At 42.5% G+C, this 19,390-nt stretch overlaps 1 protein-coding gene across 3 annotated transcripts in view; it reads left to right on the top strand.

Moving 5' to 3' along the window:
• ABCC9 (ATP binding cassette subfamily C member 9) overlaps positions 1-13,772 on the top strand; it is a 135,545-nt gene extending 121,773 nt beyond the window's left edge. For all 3 annotated transcript variants that reach the window (XM_084620759.1, XM_084620761.1, XM_084620760.1), the window contains 8 exons: positions 1,694-1,814; positions 2,520-2,650; positions 4,112-4,190; positions 7,341-7,449; positions 7,682-7,785; positions 8,650-8,783; positions 9,153-9,215; positions 13,481-13,772. In XM_084620759.1, coding sequence (XP_084476885.1) covers positions 1,694-1,814; positions 2,520-2,650; positions 4,112-4,190; positions 7,341-7,449; positions 7,682-7,785; positions 8,650-8,783; positions 9,153-9,215; positions 13,481-13,618 — 879 coding nt within the window. In that variant the 3' untranslated portion in view covers positions 13,619-13,772. The remainder of the gene's footprint in view (positions 1-1,693; positions 1,815-2,519; positions 2,651-4,111; positions 4,191-7,340; positions 7,450-7,681; positions 7,786-8,649; positions 8,784-9,152; positions 9,216-13,480) is intronic.
• The last annotated feature ends 5,618 nt before the right edge of the window (positions 13,773-19,390 follow it).

Below are 19,390 nucleotides of genomic sequence, written 5' to 3'. Positions count from 1 at the left end.
GCCTCAAGTTGCAGTGGGGGAGGTTTAGACTGGATATTAGGAAAAACTTTTTCACTAAGAGGGTGGTGAAACACTGGAATGCGTTACCTAGGGAGGTGGTAGAATCTCCTTCCTTAGAGGTTTTTAAGGTCAGGCTTGACAAAGCCCTGGCTGGGATGATTTAACTGGGAATTGGTCCTGCTTCGAGCAGGGGGTTGGACTAGATGACCTTCAGGGGTCCCTTCCAACCCTGATATTCTATGATTCTATGATTCTATGATTGGTCTAGGCTGAGGTTAAGTATCCTCACACCCTCTTGTCAACTGTCTAAATGGGCCATCTTGATTATCACTATAAAAGTTTTTTTCTCCTGCTGATAATAGCTCATCTTAATTAATTAGCCTCTTACAGTTTGTATGGCAACTTCCACCTTCTCTGTATATATATACATATATAAATATATATATTTTATATCTTCTTACTATATGTTCCATTCTATGCATCCAATGAAGTGGGCTGTAGCCCACGAAAGCTTATGCTCTAATAAATTTGTTAGTCTCTAAGGTGCCACAAGTACTCCTGGTTTTTTTTTGAAAATAATGGGATCACTGCAGTTTCAACTGAAAAGCTTTTTATTTTCTATGGTCCTCAGCTTTCTATATTTTTCTTCCACAACTTAAACAGCTCAGGGAGCTGCAGTCCATATGTTGCTTTAGGTAAAGAGAGGAAAAATGGTCTAATGAATGGGTTGGGGTCATGAACTGCTCTCAGGGGCTCAGCTCACAACCATATTCCCCTTCTTTATGGCTGGATGGTGGAGGGGTCCCATAAGTTATGGCAGCAGGGGCTTGAAACATTTTTCTCTTACAGGCGGGCATTATGGTATGAAAAAAGTTGAGAACAGAGCTGGTTTAAAAAAAATAATTAAACTTATTTTTTTGACAAAAAATGGCTTTTCAACAGTAAGGAAATTTTCATGAAAAAGTTTCAATTTTCATTGAAAATGTGGGATTTTTACTGCAGTCCCCTTCCAAAAAAAAATTCAGTTTTCAGTTTCCAAAAAAAAAAAATGAAAATTGGTTTATTTTTATGAAAACCTGAAACATTCTGATGAAAAAATTTGACAAAAATGAAAAAAAAATCATCAAAAAAAATGGATGGAAAAAATGTAATTTTTCCACCAGTTCCAGTTGAGAACCTCTGGCTGAGTGATTAAAGCCCAGCACTGGAAATCCTGAATTATTCTTAGCTCTGCCACTGATGTGTGGCTTTTGACAAATTATTAAAAACAACATTTTCAGATGTAGCCACTGATTTTGTTTTCCTCAAATTTTAGCTGTCCAATTTAAGGCGCCTTAGGTACTATAAGTTGGGGACCCACAACTCGAGGTGCCTCAAATCAATGGCCAGTTTGCTGGAGGTAAAATGCTTCTGTGCTTCTGTGTCTCAAAATGGGAATAACAGTGCAGAATACTACATTACTGGGACATGATTCATTAATGCAGAGGGTGGGATGGGAAAAAGGGAGACAAAGGGCCTGATTTAGCATGCCGCTGTACTAGTTTTAGCCTGGAGAAACTCCATTGAAATCAGGCCCACTGTGGTAAATCGGGCCCAAAGCTTCTACAAACATATCAAAACCGTATCCAACAGCGTAACAATTACCAGACAAATTGTGTTTGAGGTCTTTTCCCCTTCTCATTATGTGATGCAGATAACCAACTATTTGAACTGGGTTGTAAGAAATTTAGCTGACTTGGAGGTGCAGATGGGTGCAGTGAAAAAAGTGAACAGTTTCCTGACCATGGAGTCTGAGAACTACGAAGGCACTATGGGTATTGTACTATAATCCTTTTTATTTTCTGCAGGTACCATAAAAGCAAGCACATTTCATTTCTTCCATTCACGATCATGCAAAAAACACAGAGACCTTGGGCCAAATTCTGTTCTCATTTACATACAGAGGCAGATTAGGGGTTTGTGGGTCCCTGGCCCAGAGTAAGTGGGGGCTTCTCCCCAACGTGTCCGCCTGCATCACCCCCCTCCATCCTGCCCCGGTGCTCCTGATGGGGAAATGGGGCCTTCCCCTGCTCCCCAGCAGGAGCGTGAGGCAGATGGAGCAGAACAAGCCCCCACATCGCTATCCGACTCCCCGGCAGGAGTGCTGGGTGGTTGGAGCGGGTCGGGTAGCAAGGGCGCCTCAATTGTCCTGGGCCTCTGAGCACAGGCCCCGTTGGCCCAGTGGCTGATCCACCACTGTTTACCTGCGTGTACGCTCAATGACATCGAGAGTACCGCACAAGCAAACCCACTCATCCTGTGTGTCAAGATCAGGAAGCTCAGTGCTAATGTTTCTGTGCTGCAGTTTTCAGCACTAGCGGAGGGCACAGTCTCAGCAGGTGCCATCCTCCCTAGCTCCTTTGGAACAGAACAAAGAGAGGATTCCAAATGTGCTTACAAATGGATGCATGGTAAAGGGGAAAGCGCAATGAGCGTGACTCAAAGATAGCATTTGCCTTTGTCTACTACAAATATTTCAGACCCTTCTCAAGTCCCGAAAGACTGGCCACAAGAGGGGGAAATCAAGATTGAAGATTTGTGTGTCCGGTATGAGAATAACCTGAAGCCTGTTCTGAAGCATGTCAAGGCTTACATCAAACCAGGACAGAAGGTAATGTGCCATCCTCATTTCAGGCTGATACCTTTATAGCAGCTTCTGTCATTTGTGGAAACGAGGACTCCCCACTAATGATGGCTCATTAGTAAGAACAGCATCTAAAATACTTGAATGTATAGCTGTGCAAACAGAGCTAACATTTTTAGCTGCACCCAAAGGATGGCCTTGTGGCGAAAGCAAAGGGCTAAGTTGAGAACCTATGTCTTTCCACCTTCATCACAGATTTCTTGTGTGGCTCTGGGCAAGTCATTTAACAGCTCTGTACTACATTCTATCTGTAAAATGAGGATGAGTTAGACCTGGTCTACACTCGGGGGGGGGGGATTGATCTAAGTTATGCAACTTCAGCTACGTGAATAGCGTAGCTGAAGTTGACGTACTTAGATCTACTTACCGCAGTGTCTTCACTACAGTAAGTTGACGGCTGACACTCTCTCGCCTGCGCCTCTCGCCCTGGTGGAGTACCAGAGTCGATGGGAGAGCACTTGGTGGTCAATTTATCACGTCTAGACTAGACACGATAAATTGACCCCCGCTGGATCAATCGCTGCCCATCGATCCAGCAGGTAATGTAGACAAGCCCTTAGACTTACCTACCTTGCAAATGTTAATATTCATGATCATTTGTAAAGCACTTGGAAATCCTGAAGTGGAAGGTGTTATAGAAATACCATTATATGGTATTATAATGCCATATAATATATTAAAAACTATTAATTATATTATAATAATCATTATTATAAATGCTAGAAGCATTGTCAGCAGCAATTATTGTGATATTAGATATTTCACTTTTATATTGGCTATAAAATATTTGATACTGCCTTTTTCAATTGCCTTTGATGGGGAGAAGAGGAGTCCCTCGGGCCCTGATGCAGCAAGGAACTGAAGCATGTTTCTAAATTTAAGCACATGAGTAGTCAATGGGACTACTCGCATGCATAATGCTAAATCAAGGCCTTGGTGGGCAGGCTAACCTGTATGTGTGGGAACAAGAATCACCATGGCCAAGCATCTGATCCGATTTACACCCTGAGCTCTCAGTACGTTGCTCATATCTAGCACCTTAAACCCATGGTCCTTAAACTATACATTAACTCCTGATGTCCCCTTAAGAAATGCACTGGTGAGCAGAGGGTGAGACCATGGTTACATACATGTCCCCATCACCACTGGATCTGTTAGCAATGTAGGCAATCATAACTATCCCATCATTGTGCTCCCCAGCGTCAGTAGCAGCCCTCATACAAATGCTCCTTGTGGGAGTGCACATTGTGGAACCCTCTCCCAACTCCTGTGCAGCCATATGTTTATCCCTTAGCTTTTAAGTTGGTTTGGGGTTTTTATCAATATGGATTAAATTTCAAATTTCCTTACTGGGTCTGTGAGTTTTGCTCACAATTCCCTTCTCCCCAAGATCGACTTCAGAACAAAACAATTTCCTTTGCTTTGCAGGTTGGGATCTGTGGTCGCACTGGCAGCGGAAAATCATCATTGTCTTTGGCTTTCTTCAGAATGGTAGACATATTTGATGGTTAGTTGCTTAGGATCCCCATTAGCGTGTATTATATCTGTGAAACTGCTACCCCATTCCCTACTCCAGTTCTTCAGAAGCAAGCAAGCAGATTTAAGGCTTATGTCTAGGCTTTCTGTCCTCTCAAAACACTTGTTTTGGATCAGGTGTATTACACCCAATCCTTGAAAGTCCAGAGCACCTCTTGGCAGCAGCATTCAGTTCTGCAGAAAGTGCTCAGCTCATCATAGGATCTGGTACTAAGTCCCTATTTTATGATCTGAAAGAATAATGTACTGTGTCTAGATGGGAAGAGAAAATATGTAACTCTCTGGTGCCTATAGATTTTTCCCCACAAAATAGACATCTGCCATAACTGAACGTGGTTCCATGTGAGTAAAATAGAAACAGGTGCTCAATAAATGCAGTTCCTTGATATTTTTCTTTTATTGTGGTTCCCCACTGTTACAATAGAAGCTGTCTAAGGATTCCAATGATTTTGGAGGCCCCTGCAGTGCTCTTATTCCGAAGGCATTCCATCATTTCCACCCAGAATTGATTATATATCTGGAATGTCTGCATGTGAAATCCAATCAGATACGGGAGGATAAATACATCAGATGCTCTTAGTTTAATTCACTGGTTTATGTCCATCTTTTCCTCTCCATCTCTCATATATCTCCTTTCTATCTGTCTGTCTCTCTTATTTCTCCATTCTTCCTGTATCTCTGATTTTTCTTTCTTTGGAAAGCATTGACTTTCTTCTCATATTTGCTCGATTCTTTCATAGTCTCCCTTTAACTCTCTATTGTCCATCTCTCTTCCTCTCTCCCATGTTAGACTGTCTCTGGTCCCTTTGCTCCCATCTCTTCTGCTCTCTGTCTGAAATCCAGGCCTCATTAAACTCATTGGCAAAGCTCCCATTGACTTCAGTGGAGCCAGGATTTCATCCTCTGTGTCCATCTTGCTTCCTCATTCTGTTAGTTCTTTGCACTCACCTGTATTCCATGGTGATTCCTCCCCACCAAGGATCCCCAGATTTCTGTTCCTCTTTGGGAGCTCACTTCTTTTACTTTTTTTTCACCCACCCTCTCTCTTTTCCTTGGCATCCTGCCCTAATGTCCCCTTCTTCCTCTCCCTATTTCCCATATTTCCTCTCTGCTCTTCCCTGCCTGTCCCACTCAGGCTTGTCTACACTACAGGGGTAAGTCAACTCAAGTTACACTACTCCAGCTATGTTATTCACGTAGCTTAGGTCGACTTACTGCGGTGTCTACACCGCGCTGGGTCAACAGAAGACACTCTCCCATCGAGTTACCTTACCCTTCGTGTTCCGGTGGAGTACCAGAGAGTGCTCTGCAGTCGATTTAGTGGGGCTTCACTAGACATACTAAATCAACCCCTGCTGCATCAATCGCAGCAGCGTTGATCCTGGTAGTGTAGACATGGCCTCAGGCATCCCCATTTCCTCTGTTCTCTTCCCAGACCTCCCCAGATCATCCTGGTTTCCCCTCAAGATTATGTTCCCCCACTCACCAGTAAAGCCAAATCCTCTTTCGCCCCCACCCCAAGGTCCTGTCTCCTCCTTCCCAGACTCCCCGCTTTGCATGTGGGGAGGCAGAAGTAGTTAAGTTTATGCTGCCCACAGCTGAAGGCCAGTGATCTAATTTTGCCTGAGTGAAAATGTAAGATAATCATATTTTAAACAGTATGGAAGAAATCCTGGCCCCATTGAACTTCAGGCATGTGGGTGATCCCACTGCAGTCAAGTTAAGCATGTGCTTATCTGCTTCTCTGGGTCAGGGCCAGAGCACTCAGCACCTTGCAGGATACAGCCTTGTATGGTTTACAAACTACAAGATGATGAAAACTGACAATGACAGATGGGCTGCTTGGAATTGCCATTCCTTTGTCATGGCCTGGGTGAGATCTGGGTTTAATCATTATTCGCAATAGGGCTAGCAAGTTCAGTTTAGGCACATCCTCATGTTGGGAGCAGCACGGAGCTACACAGGAGCTCCAGGAGAAATTGTGCCACACAGAGGCAGTGTCCCTGCTGGGGCTTCCCAGTGAAAATGTGGACTGAGCCTGATGGCTACATCCCTCATCTTAGTCCCTTCTATACACCTGCCCACCACAGTTCCTGTGCTCTGGGAAGCTCAGCAGTTGCACTTGTACCTGGCTCCTGTGCATAGTCTTAAGGGGAGAGACTTCTTGTGCTCTTCTCATCCTTTCCTACTGGCAGAGCAGCTGGTCACAATCTGGCCTGTAATTTTTTTTTCTCTAAATGCCAAATGTTGCCACACCTCACACACCACATGGCAATTTTCCAGGTGAAACCCACACACTCACTGACTCGATGTGGTGATGAAATCTCCTTTACGTTAGTGAGTATTCCAGCTGTTACATGCAGCTTTCTTTATTGGAAGGACTTACCGGGGCTGCAGGGTGATTAATGCAATTGTTCCCATTACTCTTATGGTAGCTGAACAATATGCATTGTAATTAATCTCTTACCCTATCCTTAGAGGACACTGATCTATGGAAACTGACACTAATGGGATTAAAATGCCTGAAAACTGGACATGTTCTTCATTTACTCAGCCACCTCTTGTGAAAAAGTCACTCAATTTAGATAAATCTTTCTAAAGTTCTCGGTGTGCTTTGATATTTCATGTTATGGCTACTTGAATGCACTGCGCAAAATAAACTGGCATAAATTTGAAACAAAGGACCCAATCCTACTCAGACTGAAGTCAGTGGGCCCAGAAGAGGCCAAAATATGACAACTACATTAGCTGCTTTTGTTCTCTCTTCCTCTATTTGGCTGCAGATCCGAGGGTGCTCACAGTAAATTATCCTTTTAATGGCATCATCAGTCATGCAGCATGGAAGCAAAGTGTGTCCTTTAAGGGAAGAAGAAAAAAAAAGAAAAGAAGAAGAAAGAAAGAGAGAGCGAGAGAGAGAGAGAGAGAGAACAGTGTTTGGGCATCAATACTCCTGTTTTCCTCTGGGTTGTGTTATATATGAGCACCTTCCACATGTTTATAGAGCCATAAACAGCTGAAGGAATGCAGTCAGTCTCAGACAGTTATGTTTAATCTTTCCATATGCTTCTTACAAATAGTATGATGCTTGCGATGTCCTCACTCTGTGTGTCATTTCAAACAGGGAAGATTGTGATTGATGGAATAGACATTTGTAAACTGCCCTTGCACACCCTCCGTTCCAGACTCTCAATTATTCTCCAAGACCCCATACTGTTCAGTGGTTCCATTCGGTAGGTATCCATTCTCACTGTATGACCTTTAGGGTTGCTTGGGAGAGGGTACCACAGAAGTAGCTATGGGATGCGGTGATATGCAAGGACGGGGACCTTAAATTCCTATTACTAGTTCCACAACCTTTTCAGAGAGCTCAAGTAACATAATGCCACAATGTGTCCTGGGAATAGGCCAGGATGCTAGCATATAACAATAATTTCTGGATCTTTGTCACTTTTTCCCCTGCAGCTTTAATTTGGATCCAGAGTGCAAATGCACTGACGATAGGCTTTGGGAAGCTCTGGAGATTGCTCAGCTGAAGAACATGGTCAAATCATTGCCAGGAGGTCTTGGTATGTTTGAACAAGGCCAAGTACCCATGAATCTATTCCAGCCCTTAAAAAAGAGCCATATCCATATATAGCTACAAAGAAACAGTTTGACTTTTCAATGTCTCTCTGTAGGACAAGGGGAGCGTACTGTACAATGCATTCTATACTTCGAGCCTCCCTGTAATGGAGGCAGGCATTTGGGCCCAGATTGTAAGATGTGTTTAGATGCTTAACATTAGATACCTACCTACCTTTCAGGATCTGGGCCCTGATGAATATTCCAACAGTATACCAGAGATAATGTACATGCTATGCTGCTGACTGATGTTTTAGCTTTCTACTTAATTCAGGGAAATATTGATGTGGCACATCAACAGGTAGGGTGGGGGGACTAATTGTCAAAGGGTTAAAAGCTTTTAGTCTTGCAGCAGCAACTCTCTGATTGCCAAATGAAGCTCCAACAGCTGCATCTCCTAATTATGTCACTGATGGAGCATTTCCCTTTGCATTCCAGGTCTGGTTCATGAAGGAAAACCAATTATACACAGTCCATATTATGAAAACATAACACTAGGTCTTCCCAAACACGTTAACTCCTTACTCCATGATCATGTGAGATGGTCTATTGTCCTCATGATGATGGTCCCAACAGCTGCGTTCAGTTTCCTCCATATCATTGCATTCCAACACTCATCAGAGATGATATTCTGTGTACTTATCAGGGGTATTGCTGATGTTTGAACAGCTCTTACCTGGAGATTTTATGGTGTAAATTGAAAGTCATTTGTGATATTGATTTGCTCTTTCATTTGTATGGGCAATTGCATAAAATCCTGAGACAACAGCATTTAGATGGCATAATCCTTAAAACTAACTATGTTACAGATGCGGTAGTAACAGAAGGGGGAGAGAATTTCAGTGTGGGGCAGAGACAGCTCTTCTGTCTGGCCAGAGCCTTTGTTCGCAAGAGCAGCATTCTCATCATGGATGAAGCCACAGCTTCTATTGACATGGCCACAGTGAGTATATCAGTTACATTGCTACTAGTTGCTTTGCCTTTTAAGAGGCAAAAACACATTGGAAGTTGAGGCCAAGAAGTTGGTGCTGTCTTCCCTAGCTGTCATTCATGACACCTAGGCGGGGGAGACTGATAACTTGTTTTTTTAATCTTTCAGTTATTTTTCAGTTATTTTGGTTTTAATTTTGATTTCTGTGGTGAGGGGAGAAGGGTTAAAGAAGAATCCTGCTACCAAGCTGTGTTGCATCACATCAGTGAGCGTCTACCACACAGACAGAATGCAATATACTGTATGGTCCTGAGTCTTTGATGGTGAAGGGCACATAGCGAGTAATAGAACTGAATAACTGTTTAAACTTTTTCTGGACAGGAAAACATTTTGCAGAAGGTTGTGATGACTGCCTTTGTGGACCGCACAGTTGTAACGATAGCAGTAAGTATCGACTCCAGCAGATGCCCCTCCCTCCTTTCCTCATATTTGCTTTTCACCAATTAATTATTGCTATGAAAATAAAACTAAGACACAGGCTCAAACCTGCATCTAGTTCCATAGTTTTGCAAATAGTTTCTATCTGTAAGGTGTGCCAAGTGAAAACCCTCAGATCTGAACAACCAGAACTTTACAGTGGAGTTTGGCATCGGAATCTGGATCCCATTACAAATTTTCCCATTCAGCTTAATCTCGCTACTCAGCTCAAATTAAAACACTGGATTCTACCACCACCAAAGTTTGGAGCTAGTTCAAAATCCGAATTTGAAATTTGCTGCTTAGACCCATCGCTAGTTTCTACAACTGTAACATGAACTGTGACTTTAAAAGCTTTTCAGTGTAGTGTCTCAAATTGGATTATTCTCTTCCCATACACCTTTGTTTTATTATCGTGGTTTTAAAAATTGAAGAGGTGGAAAATATTCAAATCTCAACAACAACCAAGAAAATGTTTTCAGCTAATTGTTTGTAACTTCTCCCCTTGTTTTTCAATCAGCTCTAGGTGCCAATGGATAGGCCAGGGATTCTGTACATATGTAAGACCACTGCCATTGCAGTGCCTCAGGCACTGTTGTACCTTGATCCCTCCTGTGACTCTTCTGGGCTGTAATACTTTGGTCTAATTCTGGTTGTTGGGCTTTGTGTGGAGGTGGCAGGGTAGTGTTTAGTGCCCTGGGATGAAAAGAAAGTCAGACTATGGGCATGTCTGTACACACACACTTTCCGTGCAGCAATCTAGGGTATAAATCTACAGCGCGCCAGTGTGCCATTGTAACGGGGGTTTGGAAGGCCAGACAGCCTAGTGGTTGGAGTACTGGATTTCCAGCACTCTCCTTCTGTGATCAAGGTGCCTCAGTCTTTAAGGTAGGACAGGGTAGGGAGACCTGGGCCCTTCCGCTTCTCTGGTTCCCAGCCAAGGGCCCTGTGTAAATCAACCCCTAAGTCGGGGCTCTCCCGGTGGGGAGTCTGCATCCACTGCCCTGGGCTACTTCCTACTGTTGCCCCTTGCATGTGGTGCAGGGCCCCATAGTCTAAGTTGCAGTAGTGGCTTATCTCTAGTAGTTCCCCTTCATGGACCCTGGGCAGAGTCCTGCTGCGGTCCCAGGTTCCTCTGGGAGGGGCAGCCATAAGTTTGGCGGGGTCGGAACCCCCACAAGGTCTCCGCACTTTGGTCACCCAGTTCCTCTCAGGCCAGGTGCTCCTAGGCCTCTTTCTCCCTCTCCTTTGGCCAGGAAGACGGTGCTTGGTTCCTGGTGGCTGCCTTGGCTGGCAAGCTAGTGATCCTTTCCTTAAGGCAGGGAGGCAGCCAGCTCCTGCCTCTTCACCAGTCAGCCCCAAACTGAGTCAGGCTCCCTCCTTTTCTCCCCACTCCAGGTCTGGCATTGGCCCAAAGGCTCTCTTTAACCCTTTCCATGCTGTTGGGTGGTTTCTCTGCTTCATCACAGCCATGCACTAACTGTCCATGTGGAACCTGTTGATGAGCACTAAACATTCCCTAGTTCGCTTTGACATACTGTCATAAACCCCAGTACATTAGTGCTCACTAGGGAACATATAGTGTGCAGCAGCAGAGCCCACATGGACAGTTAGCGTGTGATACGCTGCAATGCTATAGATTTACACCTCAGTTTGTCATACATTAAGTGGTTGTGTAGACATGCCCTGCGTGATCTGGTGCTTCCTTTTGGCCATAAACTCTATGACTCCAAAATATATATATATATTAAAGTAATTCAACCCTGAGATGTGTTTAGTTGGCAGTCAGATGTTTTGTGTGTGAAATAAATTTTTGCTTCAACAGCTGTTTCACTTGCTTTTTCGGGGGTGTGATCGAGTGGTTAGCCTGTGAGATTGGAGTCATCTCTACTGGGTTCTGTTTCCAGCTGTAGCAGTGACTCATTGTGATATCGTAGGAAAATCACTTAATCTAGCTCATGTATAATGGGCTTTAAGAACCTCAGATCCATAAAAGCATAACACACCAGTAACAAACAAATTTCCATTCATAAAACTGTCATTCCAATTCATGTCTGATTTATACTGTTTCTCTCACTAAAATATCACTTGTCTATGGCCTTCTGTTTTCCACATCGCTGTTTGAAGAAAAATAGCATTTGCTTATTTGGCTTTCCTGTTCTTCACAAAGCATTTTCCTTCCGTTGGCTTCACGTTCTTTCTTCCTTTGTGGCTGATCCTTCCTCCTATTTTTTCTCCCCACCTACCTGTTCTTCTTTTCAGCACCGAGTGTCTCAGATCTTGGATGGAGACATTGTGTTAGTCCTTTCCGATGGTGTTCTAGCTGAGTGTGATACTGCTTCAAACTTGCTCCTCAAAGAGGATGGCCTGTTCACCACTTTGGTGAAGACTAACAAGTAGACTCTCTCAGTCCACACTGCTCGCAAGACTTCTGGCTCTCTGGTAGTTACCGTTAGCTCTTTAATTATCTTAGCTCTGCTATCATTCTGCTGCTCTGAGATGACAGGTACAAAAGGCCATTTGCTGCATTCTGGTACTTTCAAATGGTGTTTGTGTTTTTTAAGTCCAAAATCCTGCTTGAGTGAAGGCACTAATTATCTTTAATAGAGTAATCAGTCTAATACCATAGTAATACAAATTATAATTAACTACTTAATAAATAATTGCTTTTGAAAATAATATCTGAAATGAGTTGCATATGTCTGTCCAGATCTGGGTGGACATGAGTCCACATCATAAATGACACTTTAGTTGGTAGTTTCAGAAGAGAGACCAGGGACTGAATTAGTCTGGAAACTGAACTACGATCTCACCCCTAAGTATGCCCTTCCAGAGTGGGGTTGAACTATACTGGTAGGACAGCATGGGGAAGAACTTGCACTACCATTTTGAGTGTGCTATGGTTAAATGGCAGAGTTCATTCATTCTCCAGGATTGTCACTCATGCACCAGTGCTAAATTCACAAAAACAAAACAAAAACAGTCATTTAAAGTAATGAAGCATAAACTCTTTGTTCCCTTAATGCAACTGTTGCCGCTTGGACTTGGCGCAGGACACATGATTCATCCCAAGTGTAAGCAAGCTGTTCCCTTAGAAACGGCCAGATGACACACATTAGTGGTATAAGCCAGTGGCTCTCAACCTTTCAAGACAACTGTACCCCTTTCAGGAGTCTGATTTGTCTTGTGTACCCCCAAGTTACACCTCACTTAAAAACTACTTGCTTACAAAATCAGACATAGAAATACAAAAGTGCCCCAGCACACTATTACTGAAACATTGCTGACTTTCTCATTTTATACTATATAATTATAATAAATCAATTGGAATGTAAATATTATACTTAGATTTCAATGGATAGTATATAGAGCAATATAAATAAGTCATTGTCTGTATGAAATTTTAATTTGTATTGACTTCGCTAGTGCTTTTTATGTAGCCTGTTGTAAAACTAGGCAAATATCTAAATGAGTTGATGTACCTCCTGGCAGATCTCTGCGTACCCCTGGTTGAGACCCACTGGTGTAAGATTCAGCCTTGCCTGAAATGACAAGTCCAAATCACACCAGCATCAACCCATCCCTCAACCCTCTCTGGCACAAAAATTGGATTCCATGCTGTGTATGTGGTTTTAATACAAACATCAAACTCAAAGCCTCATCTAATCTGCATGATCACAGAAAAAACAAATGGTACTTTCTATGAATACAATTTGTCTGTGTCCTTGATCAAGGCATCCCAAAGAGGCAAGAGTATATCAGTGATCATGTACCTATATATAGCAGGGCTTATTCCTGGAACCACATCCATGAGTTTAGTTCCAAATGGCCAGTTCCATAGAGCCCAATCATGGAGGGTGCTGAGAATTTCCTGAGTCAATGAGCATTGAGTATATTCCAAACCCCTCAGGAGCTGTTCAACACCATGCGGCTCAATCTTGCAGACACTCATGAACATGCTTAGCTTTACACATCTGAGTAGTCCTATTGAGGTCAAAGGAGCATCTCACATACAGAAAGTTAAGCATCTGCATATGTATTTTCAGGCTTAGGGCCATGGTTCATAAAGCCCTTTGAGATCTCTTGGGATTAAAATTGCTGAATAGGGCCTTATCCAAAACCTACAGAAGACAATAGAACTCCTACCGTTGACTTTAATGGGCATTGGATCAGGTCTTACATGAAAGTTATTATTGTAATGAGAATTTCTGTATGCTTTTGTTTTACCACAGCATCGGGTTCACACTATTTTGACTGCTGACCTGGTCATTGTGATGAAACGAGGGAATATTTTGGAGAATGACACACCAGAGAACCTGCTGTCTCAAGAAGATGGCATCTTTGCTTCTTTCGTCCGGGCTGACATGTGAAGGGTCACTAAATCGCATGCTGTATTTTTAATAGCTAATTTTTAAACAAATGAAATCCAAATATTTTCTATTCAATGTAGCATCACATTAGCCTTTTCAAAGGTTTTTTTTCTTCATGTGTCTATCTTTAAATAATAAAACCCATTGCAATCCATGTATGCCTCAAAGCAATAAAAGTGTCACTGTACCAAATGCCATTAAACTTCCCCCACACACATTTGCAACAATTTGATTTCTTGGGAGTTTGGCATTTTCCTTGGGAGTCATCGATTGCATTTTTCTTTCTTGTAATGAGCAAAAGCATTTGCTGCTTTTAGGAATGGCATGTGTTACATTCGAACCAGTGATCACATGCTTTAATTTATCATGAGAGTTACAGGGCCCCCAGGGTATCCTCCCCGAGGAAAAAAATAACTACATGACATTTGGTGTGATCTGATGCATTCCACAGACAAGCTTTGCCTGCCAAAATATCTTTGTAAGCCAAGGATAAAAATCTTCCCTTGAAAGCATAATGTCGCAGCATCCAAAAAGGGAAAGCCTCCTCTCCTCCACTTTAATTCACATGAGCTAGTTAGAACAATGCTGTCTTTTAAATGCTGCGGTGGTTACCATGCACAAACCTATCCAAGATACTTAGCCTGTAGCAAGCTTCCCTCGTGTTACAATAGCTCTCACTCCCTTCCCTATGCACATGCGTTTTTTTCATTACAGGGTGGTGTACTCTCAGGATGAGGCAGGGATCTGCTCTTCCTAATGGCAATGGCAAAACAATGTCAAATGGAAGAGCTGGGATGTTATAAAGTAAAAATGAAGCTCAGTATTTTCAAAGCCTCATGTTAGGTTCCTAAATCCATGTTTGTTCTATGGACTCTTGAAAGTCAAAAGGCCAAACTCATCCCTGGTATAATTATATTGGCTTCAGTAGGGTTGCACTTGGGATGAATTTCATTCAGTATGTTAAAGACTCTATTTTAAGGGAACTATGGACTTGGAAGCCTGGCTGAAGTATTCCAGTTAATATGTAAGGCCTGACCTTGCAATTAGACAATCATTAGGAGCTATTCATAAACCTGAACCTTGTTGTGGTATTCTCTTATCATGGCCCTGTGACGGGTTGGGTCACAGAAACTCCCTCAAGACTGTCACTAGATGTGCTGGGCTATCACTGAGAATAAACCCCCTACCAGAAAAGGCTTCCCTCCGCTCCCGTCTTGCTGACCTAGACACACCAGTCAGCTCCAGGATAGACCAAGAGGCTGGGCCATGCCCCCCTGCAGTTCACAGAAACTAAGATTCACTTAGCCCAGGGGCTTCTCAGTTAACAGGGACTTTCCCAGCACCCAGTATTCAGTCTTTCTGGGAGCCTAAACCCCAAATAAATCCGTTTTACTCTGTATAAAGCTTATACAGGATAAACTCATAAATTGTCCGCCCTCTATAATACTGAGAGATATACACAGCTGTTTGCTCCCCCACGTATTAATCACTTACTCTGAGTTAATTAATAAACAAAACTGATTTTATTAAGTATAAAAAGTAGGATTTAAGTTGTTCCAGGTAATAACACAGAACAAAGTAAGCTACCAAGCAAAATAAAGCAAAACACACAAGTCTAAATCTGATACATTGAGCAACTGCATACAGGTAAATCTCACCGTTAGAGATGTTCCAATAAGCTTCTTTTACAGACTGGACTCCTTCCTAGTCTGGGTCCAGCAATCACTCACAGCCCCCTAGTTACTGTCTTTGTTCCAGTTTCTTTCAGGCATCTCTTGGGGGAGGAGAAGCCATCTATTAAGCCAGCTGAAGACAAAATGGAGGGGTTTCCAGGACCTTTTATATTATTTCTCTTGTGGGCGGAAACCCCTTTGTTCTCCTGTGCAAAATCACAGCAACAAGATGGAGTTTGTAACCACCTGGGCAAGTCACATGTTCATGAATGATTCTGATTTTTGCAGGCCGATGTCATTGTTTACATGTTAGTTTGAACGTTCCCGGGAAAGCTCTCCCAAAGATCTTCAGTTAAGTGTTTCTTGATTGGGCACTTACTGAGAATAGTCCTTTCTAAAGAAGCTGACCAAATGCTTCACTGAGGCTACTTAGAATCAAACAAGTACATAGCCAATATTCATAACTTCAAATACAAAAATGATAGCATAATTATAATAACCAGCAAACTACAACCTTTCCATAGACTCCCCACTTGACCTCCTCTGTACAAGACCTGGTGTAACCATAGGATCCTGGTTGCAACCATGATCTATATGGTCACCGTTCATGTGAATAACATCACAGACCCCCCCCCCCAATACTCTTCACAGTTCTACAGCATTTCTTAATCAAACCCTGAGCCCAGGGACATGATTTTCAAAGCAGTCTAGAGGATTTTGATACATCTTAATGCAAGGTATGTGTCTAAATTCCTTATGTGCCTTTAAAAATCTCAACTGGAGATCTCTCTACACCTGACTAATATTTAGGACTAGATTCTGTACTTCTATTTGTGCACATAAATCCCACTGTACTGATGGAAATTTTTCATACATATGTCCAAAGGCAGAATCTGGCCCATAAACTTTTTGGGGGCTGGTACTATTCAACACGAGTCATACCTATCCACTAATGTATGTCTAGGAAGGAAAGAAACATGGTGCTATAATGACCTATTTAATATTTAAAAAATTAAGAGATAAGTTGCAGGGAGGAAGAAATGATCTCAACAGCTGAGAATTTGAGGTGTTTAAGATCTGCATTCAAATTTTGCAGATTTATCCTGATAATGTAAAGAGAAAAAAAGTGGTACAGCGATTTACTAGTGAGCCATCTTGACTATCTGAAATGAGTCTGTAGCTCACTTAGCCAGCCCAAAGAAATCATTCAGTAACATTTTCTGAGGAGCAGCACGTCTCACAATTCTTGTTGTTTGCTGGATAAATTCACTGTGTTGACCTCTGTCATGCAATAAATAAATAACTAAATGAAGCAGATGTTTGCAGCGTAAGAGCATGTTTATTCTGCAAGAGTCCAAGGGGCAAAGTCATTCTTGGTTTTATTCCATTGACGTCGATGAACTTACACTAGAAAGGAACTGGATTCACTATGTTGAGACTCAATATTAAAATGAAGAACCAAGAGCTTTGCTGAACACATCCATTGATTTAGATGTCTATGCAGTATTGATTTAACACTTTTCAAATGAGCCAATCCAATTGACTGGGCAGTGAAAGTGACTCCCATTTGACTTTAATGGGGCTGGGATTTCACCCTGGATCATGTAAAGCCTTGTATGAACAATTAACAGATTATTCCTACTATATTTGTTCCAAAGTCATGACCAGGCACACATAGCAAGTTCTTGCCTAGACAATCCTACCGCTATAGCGTTTACTGGATGCTACCGTTTTAGTATGTGAAGGAGGGAATCAGATGTAATTAGCTGTGAAAGACTTCGCAGCCAGCCAGTTCATCTTGCTACAGGAGTGCAGGACTGTCTACCAAGATATTAACTAAATGTAGAAAACATATATGATAATTGTAATACCCAACTGATATACAGCAATCACTCACACCCCTGTAGTTACTGCCCTTTGTTCCAAGCAGTCACTTGGAAGTTAAGAAATTAGATTCTTTTTATATCGCAAGAGAGAGATGACAAGCTTCACATAAATTGCCACAGATCTACCAAGTCTCATTTATTATAGCCATGGTGCATATTATCTTATATATACTCACCAGGGACATATGGTGAACTTTGCTTTTTTGTGTTTTCCATTGACAGAGAAGGATGCCTTTGCACCAGCATTCCCCATTGTTTGCATGCTGCTATTTTATTTTTCCGGATTGCTGTATTAAGAATGGTGCAGAAGGAATGAAGTATTTGAAATGAATTGTTGCAATTTTCTTTTAAGCTCTTAAGCGTGTCCTCTTTTAGGGAGAAGTTCCCATAGGCTTCAGAGCAGGCGTGTCAAAAAAGAGTTAGCTCTACAGAGACTTATTTTCTCTGTTTTCAGTACTTTTCCTTCCCTGCTGTGGATGCCTACTGTCTCCTTTCATACTTCTTCCCTTCCTTACTATCTCCTTATACTTCCCCCTGCTTGAAACTCACTAATGTATCCCTGCATGCGCTCTGTGGCCCCCCTCCCCTTCCTGACAACTCCACGCCTTCCTCTCTGTCTCCAGCCTCCCTTCAGGCTGCCAGACATAGCTCCCCACTCCATCTCTTCATGAAAATATTTATTCAGGTTTGATACTGTCGTTTCAATAGGTAAAACCAATTTTTGTTTGCCTACTGCACCCATAACTACAGCTAGAACCCCCTGTATGCTGCTAGTTGTTGATTGTTCTTTTGGGGAATGGGGAGCCTGATAATTACCTGGACTTGACATTTCAAACAATATTGTTCGTGAATGGGAAGTTCACATCTTAAAAAAGAAAATAAATCAAGCCAGTGATGCTGAGGTGTTCTAAGTCCTAGCTGAACTGGCTGAATTTTTTCCTTTGCCTTATACTCGTTTCAAAAATACACTGTTTGAAAAGGTTCTCTGCCTAATTACCACACTCTTGCTTTGCTTATTTTGTTAGGAAGGACTGTTACAAAAACTTGGATAGGTTTGTTGTGTAACACAGAAGTATCTAGCAAGTTTCTTAGCTGCACCATTGGCAAATGGTAGTTTCTCTCCTCCAAGGAAAGAACTGAAAAAGGAGAACTCTTGGGATGGAGATCTTCACGAGGATCCCCTTCTGGAGACCTCCCAACTCTTCCTCTCCCCAACCTCAAACATGTCTTGGAATGGGTGAGGTTTGTTCTCATGTAAATGGCCTTTCTCAAACAGTGCATATCCCTGTGGATCCTGTGTAAAGGCCTGGCCCCCCAGCAGGATCCCACTCCTGGCTCCCTGAGAAAGTGGCATCTCCCAGGACTGCTGGGGTGATGTCATGGAAGGGGAGGGGCTACACAGAAATAGAATGTTCATTCACCTAGTTTCCATAGGCCCAGGTGAGGGGCAATGTGCGTGCCCCTCCATCGTACACAGTTTCCCCCACTCAAACCTCACCCCAGCACAGAATCCAGACCACAGAGAACTGCTGCAGATTCTGAACCAGGGAGGGTGATATGAAGCCAGCAGTCACCTCTTCCGTGTGAATAGGCAGAAGATCCTTGCTCAGTCACCTCTGCGCATGGATACACAGAGCTCAGGCTGGCCCAATATTCCATCTGTGTTAAATACTGTACCAGTGCCACAGAATCAAGTCTCAAATAAATCTAGGTAGGACCTGTATGCAATGTCCCAGCAGTCCCGGTCTGCAGCCCCTCCACCCTCTCTCCTCCTTAAACAAAAATTCAAAATGTATATTTTATACTTGTGTGATAGGGTGGGAGAAGGGAAAGAGAAACGTCTTTTGTTTTCTTCACCCTGTTTGTGTAGTGCACTCCTGTAGCCTTTGATCAGGACAGCAGTGTATTGTACAGTACACATAGCAGTGAATGAGGAACCACTGCATTAACATTTGTAGAATGTGTTAAGAAGTCCTTATAAATCAACCACAGCCTAGGATCCAGAAAAGTCAGAGGTTTAGTTCTTTCCAGCCAGGAAGAATATGTCTAAAACCAAGATTATTTATATAATCCTGGTTTTAGACACTCAACGTATTCTTCCTAGCTGGAAAGAACTAATATATATATACACACACAAAAGTTAAAAGATCCAAATCACTATGGGCTAAGGGCCAGATTTTGAAAGGTATTTAGGCACCCAAATATGCAAATAG

The sequence above is a fragment of the Lepidochelys olivacea genome, assembly GCF_965140295.1.
Source record: "Lepidochelys olivacea isolate rLepOli2 genome assembly, chromosome: 1".
Taxonomy (NCBI): Eukaryota; Metazoa; Chordata; order Testudines; family Cheloniidae; genus Lepidochelys; species Lepidochelys olivacea.
This window is presented reverse-complemented; position numbering and strand designations above follow the sequence as displayed.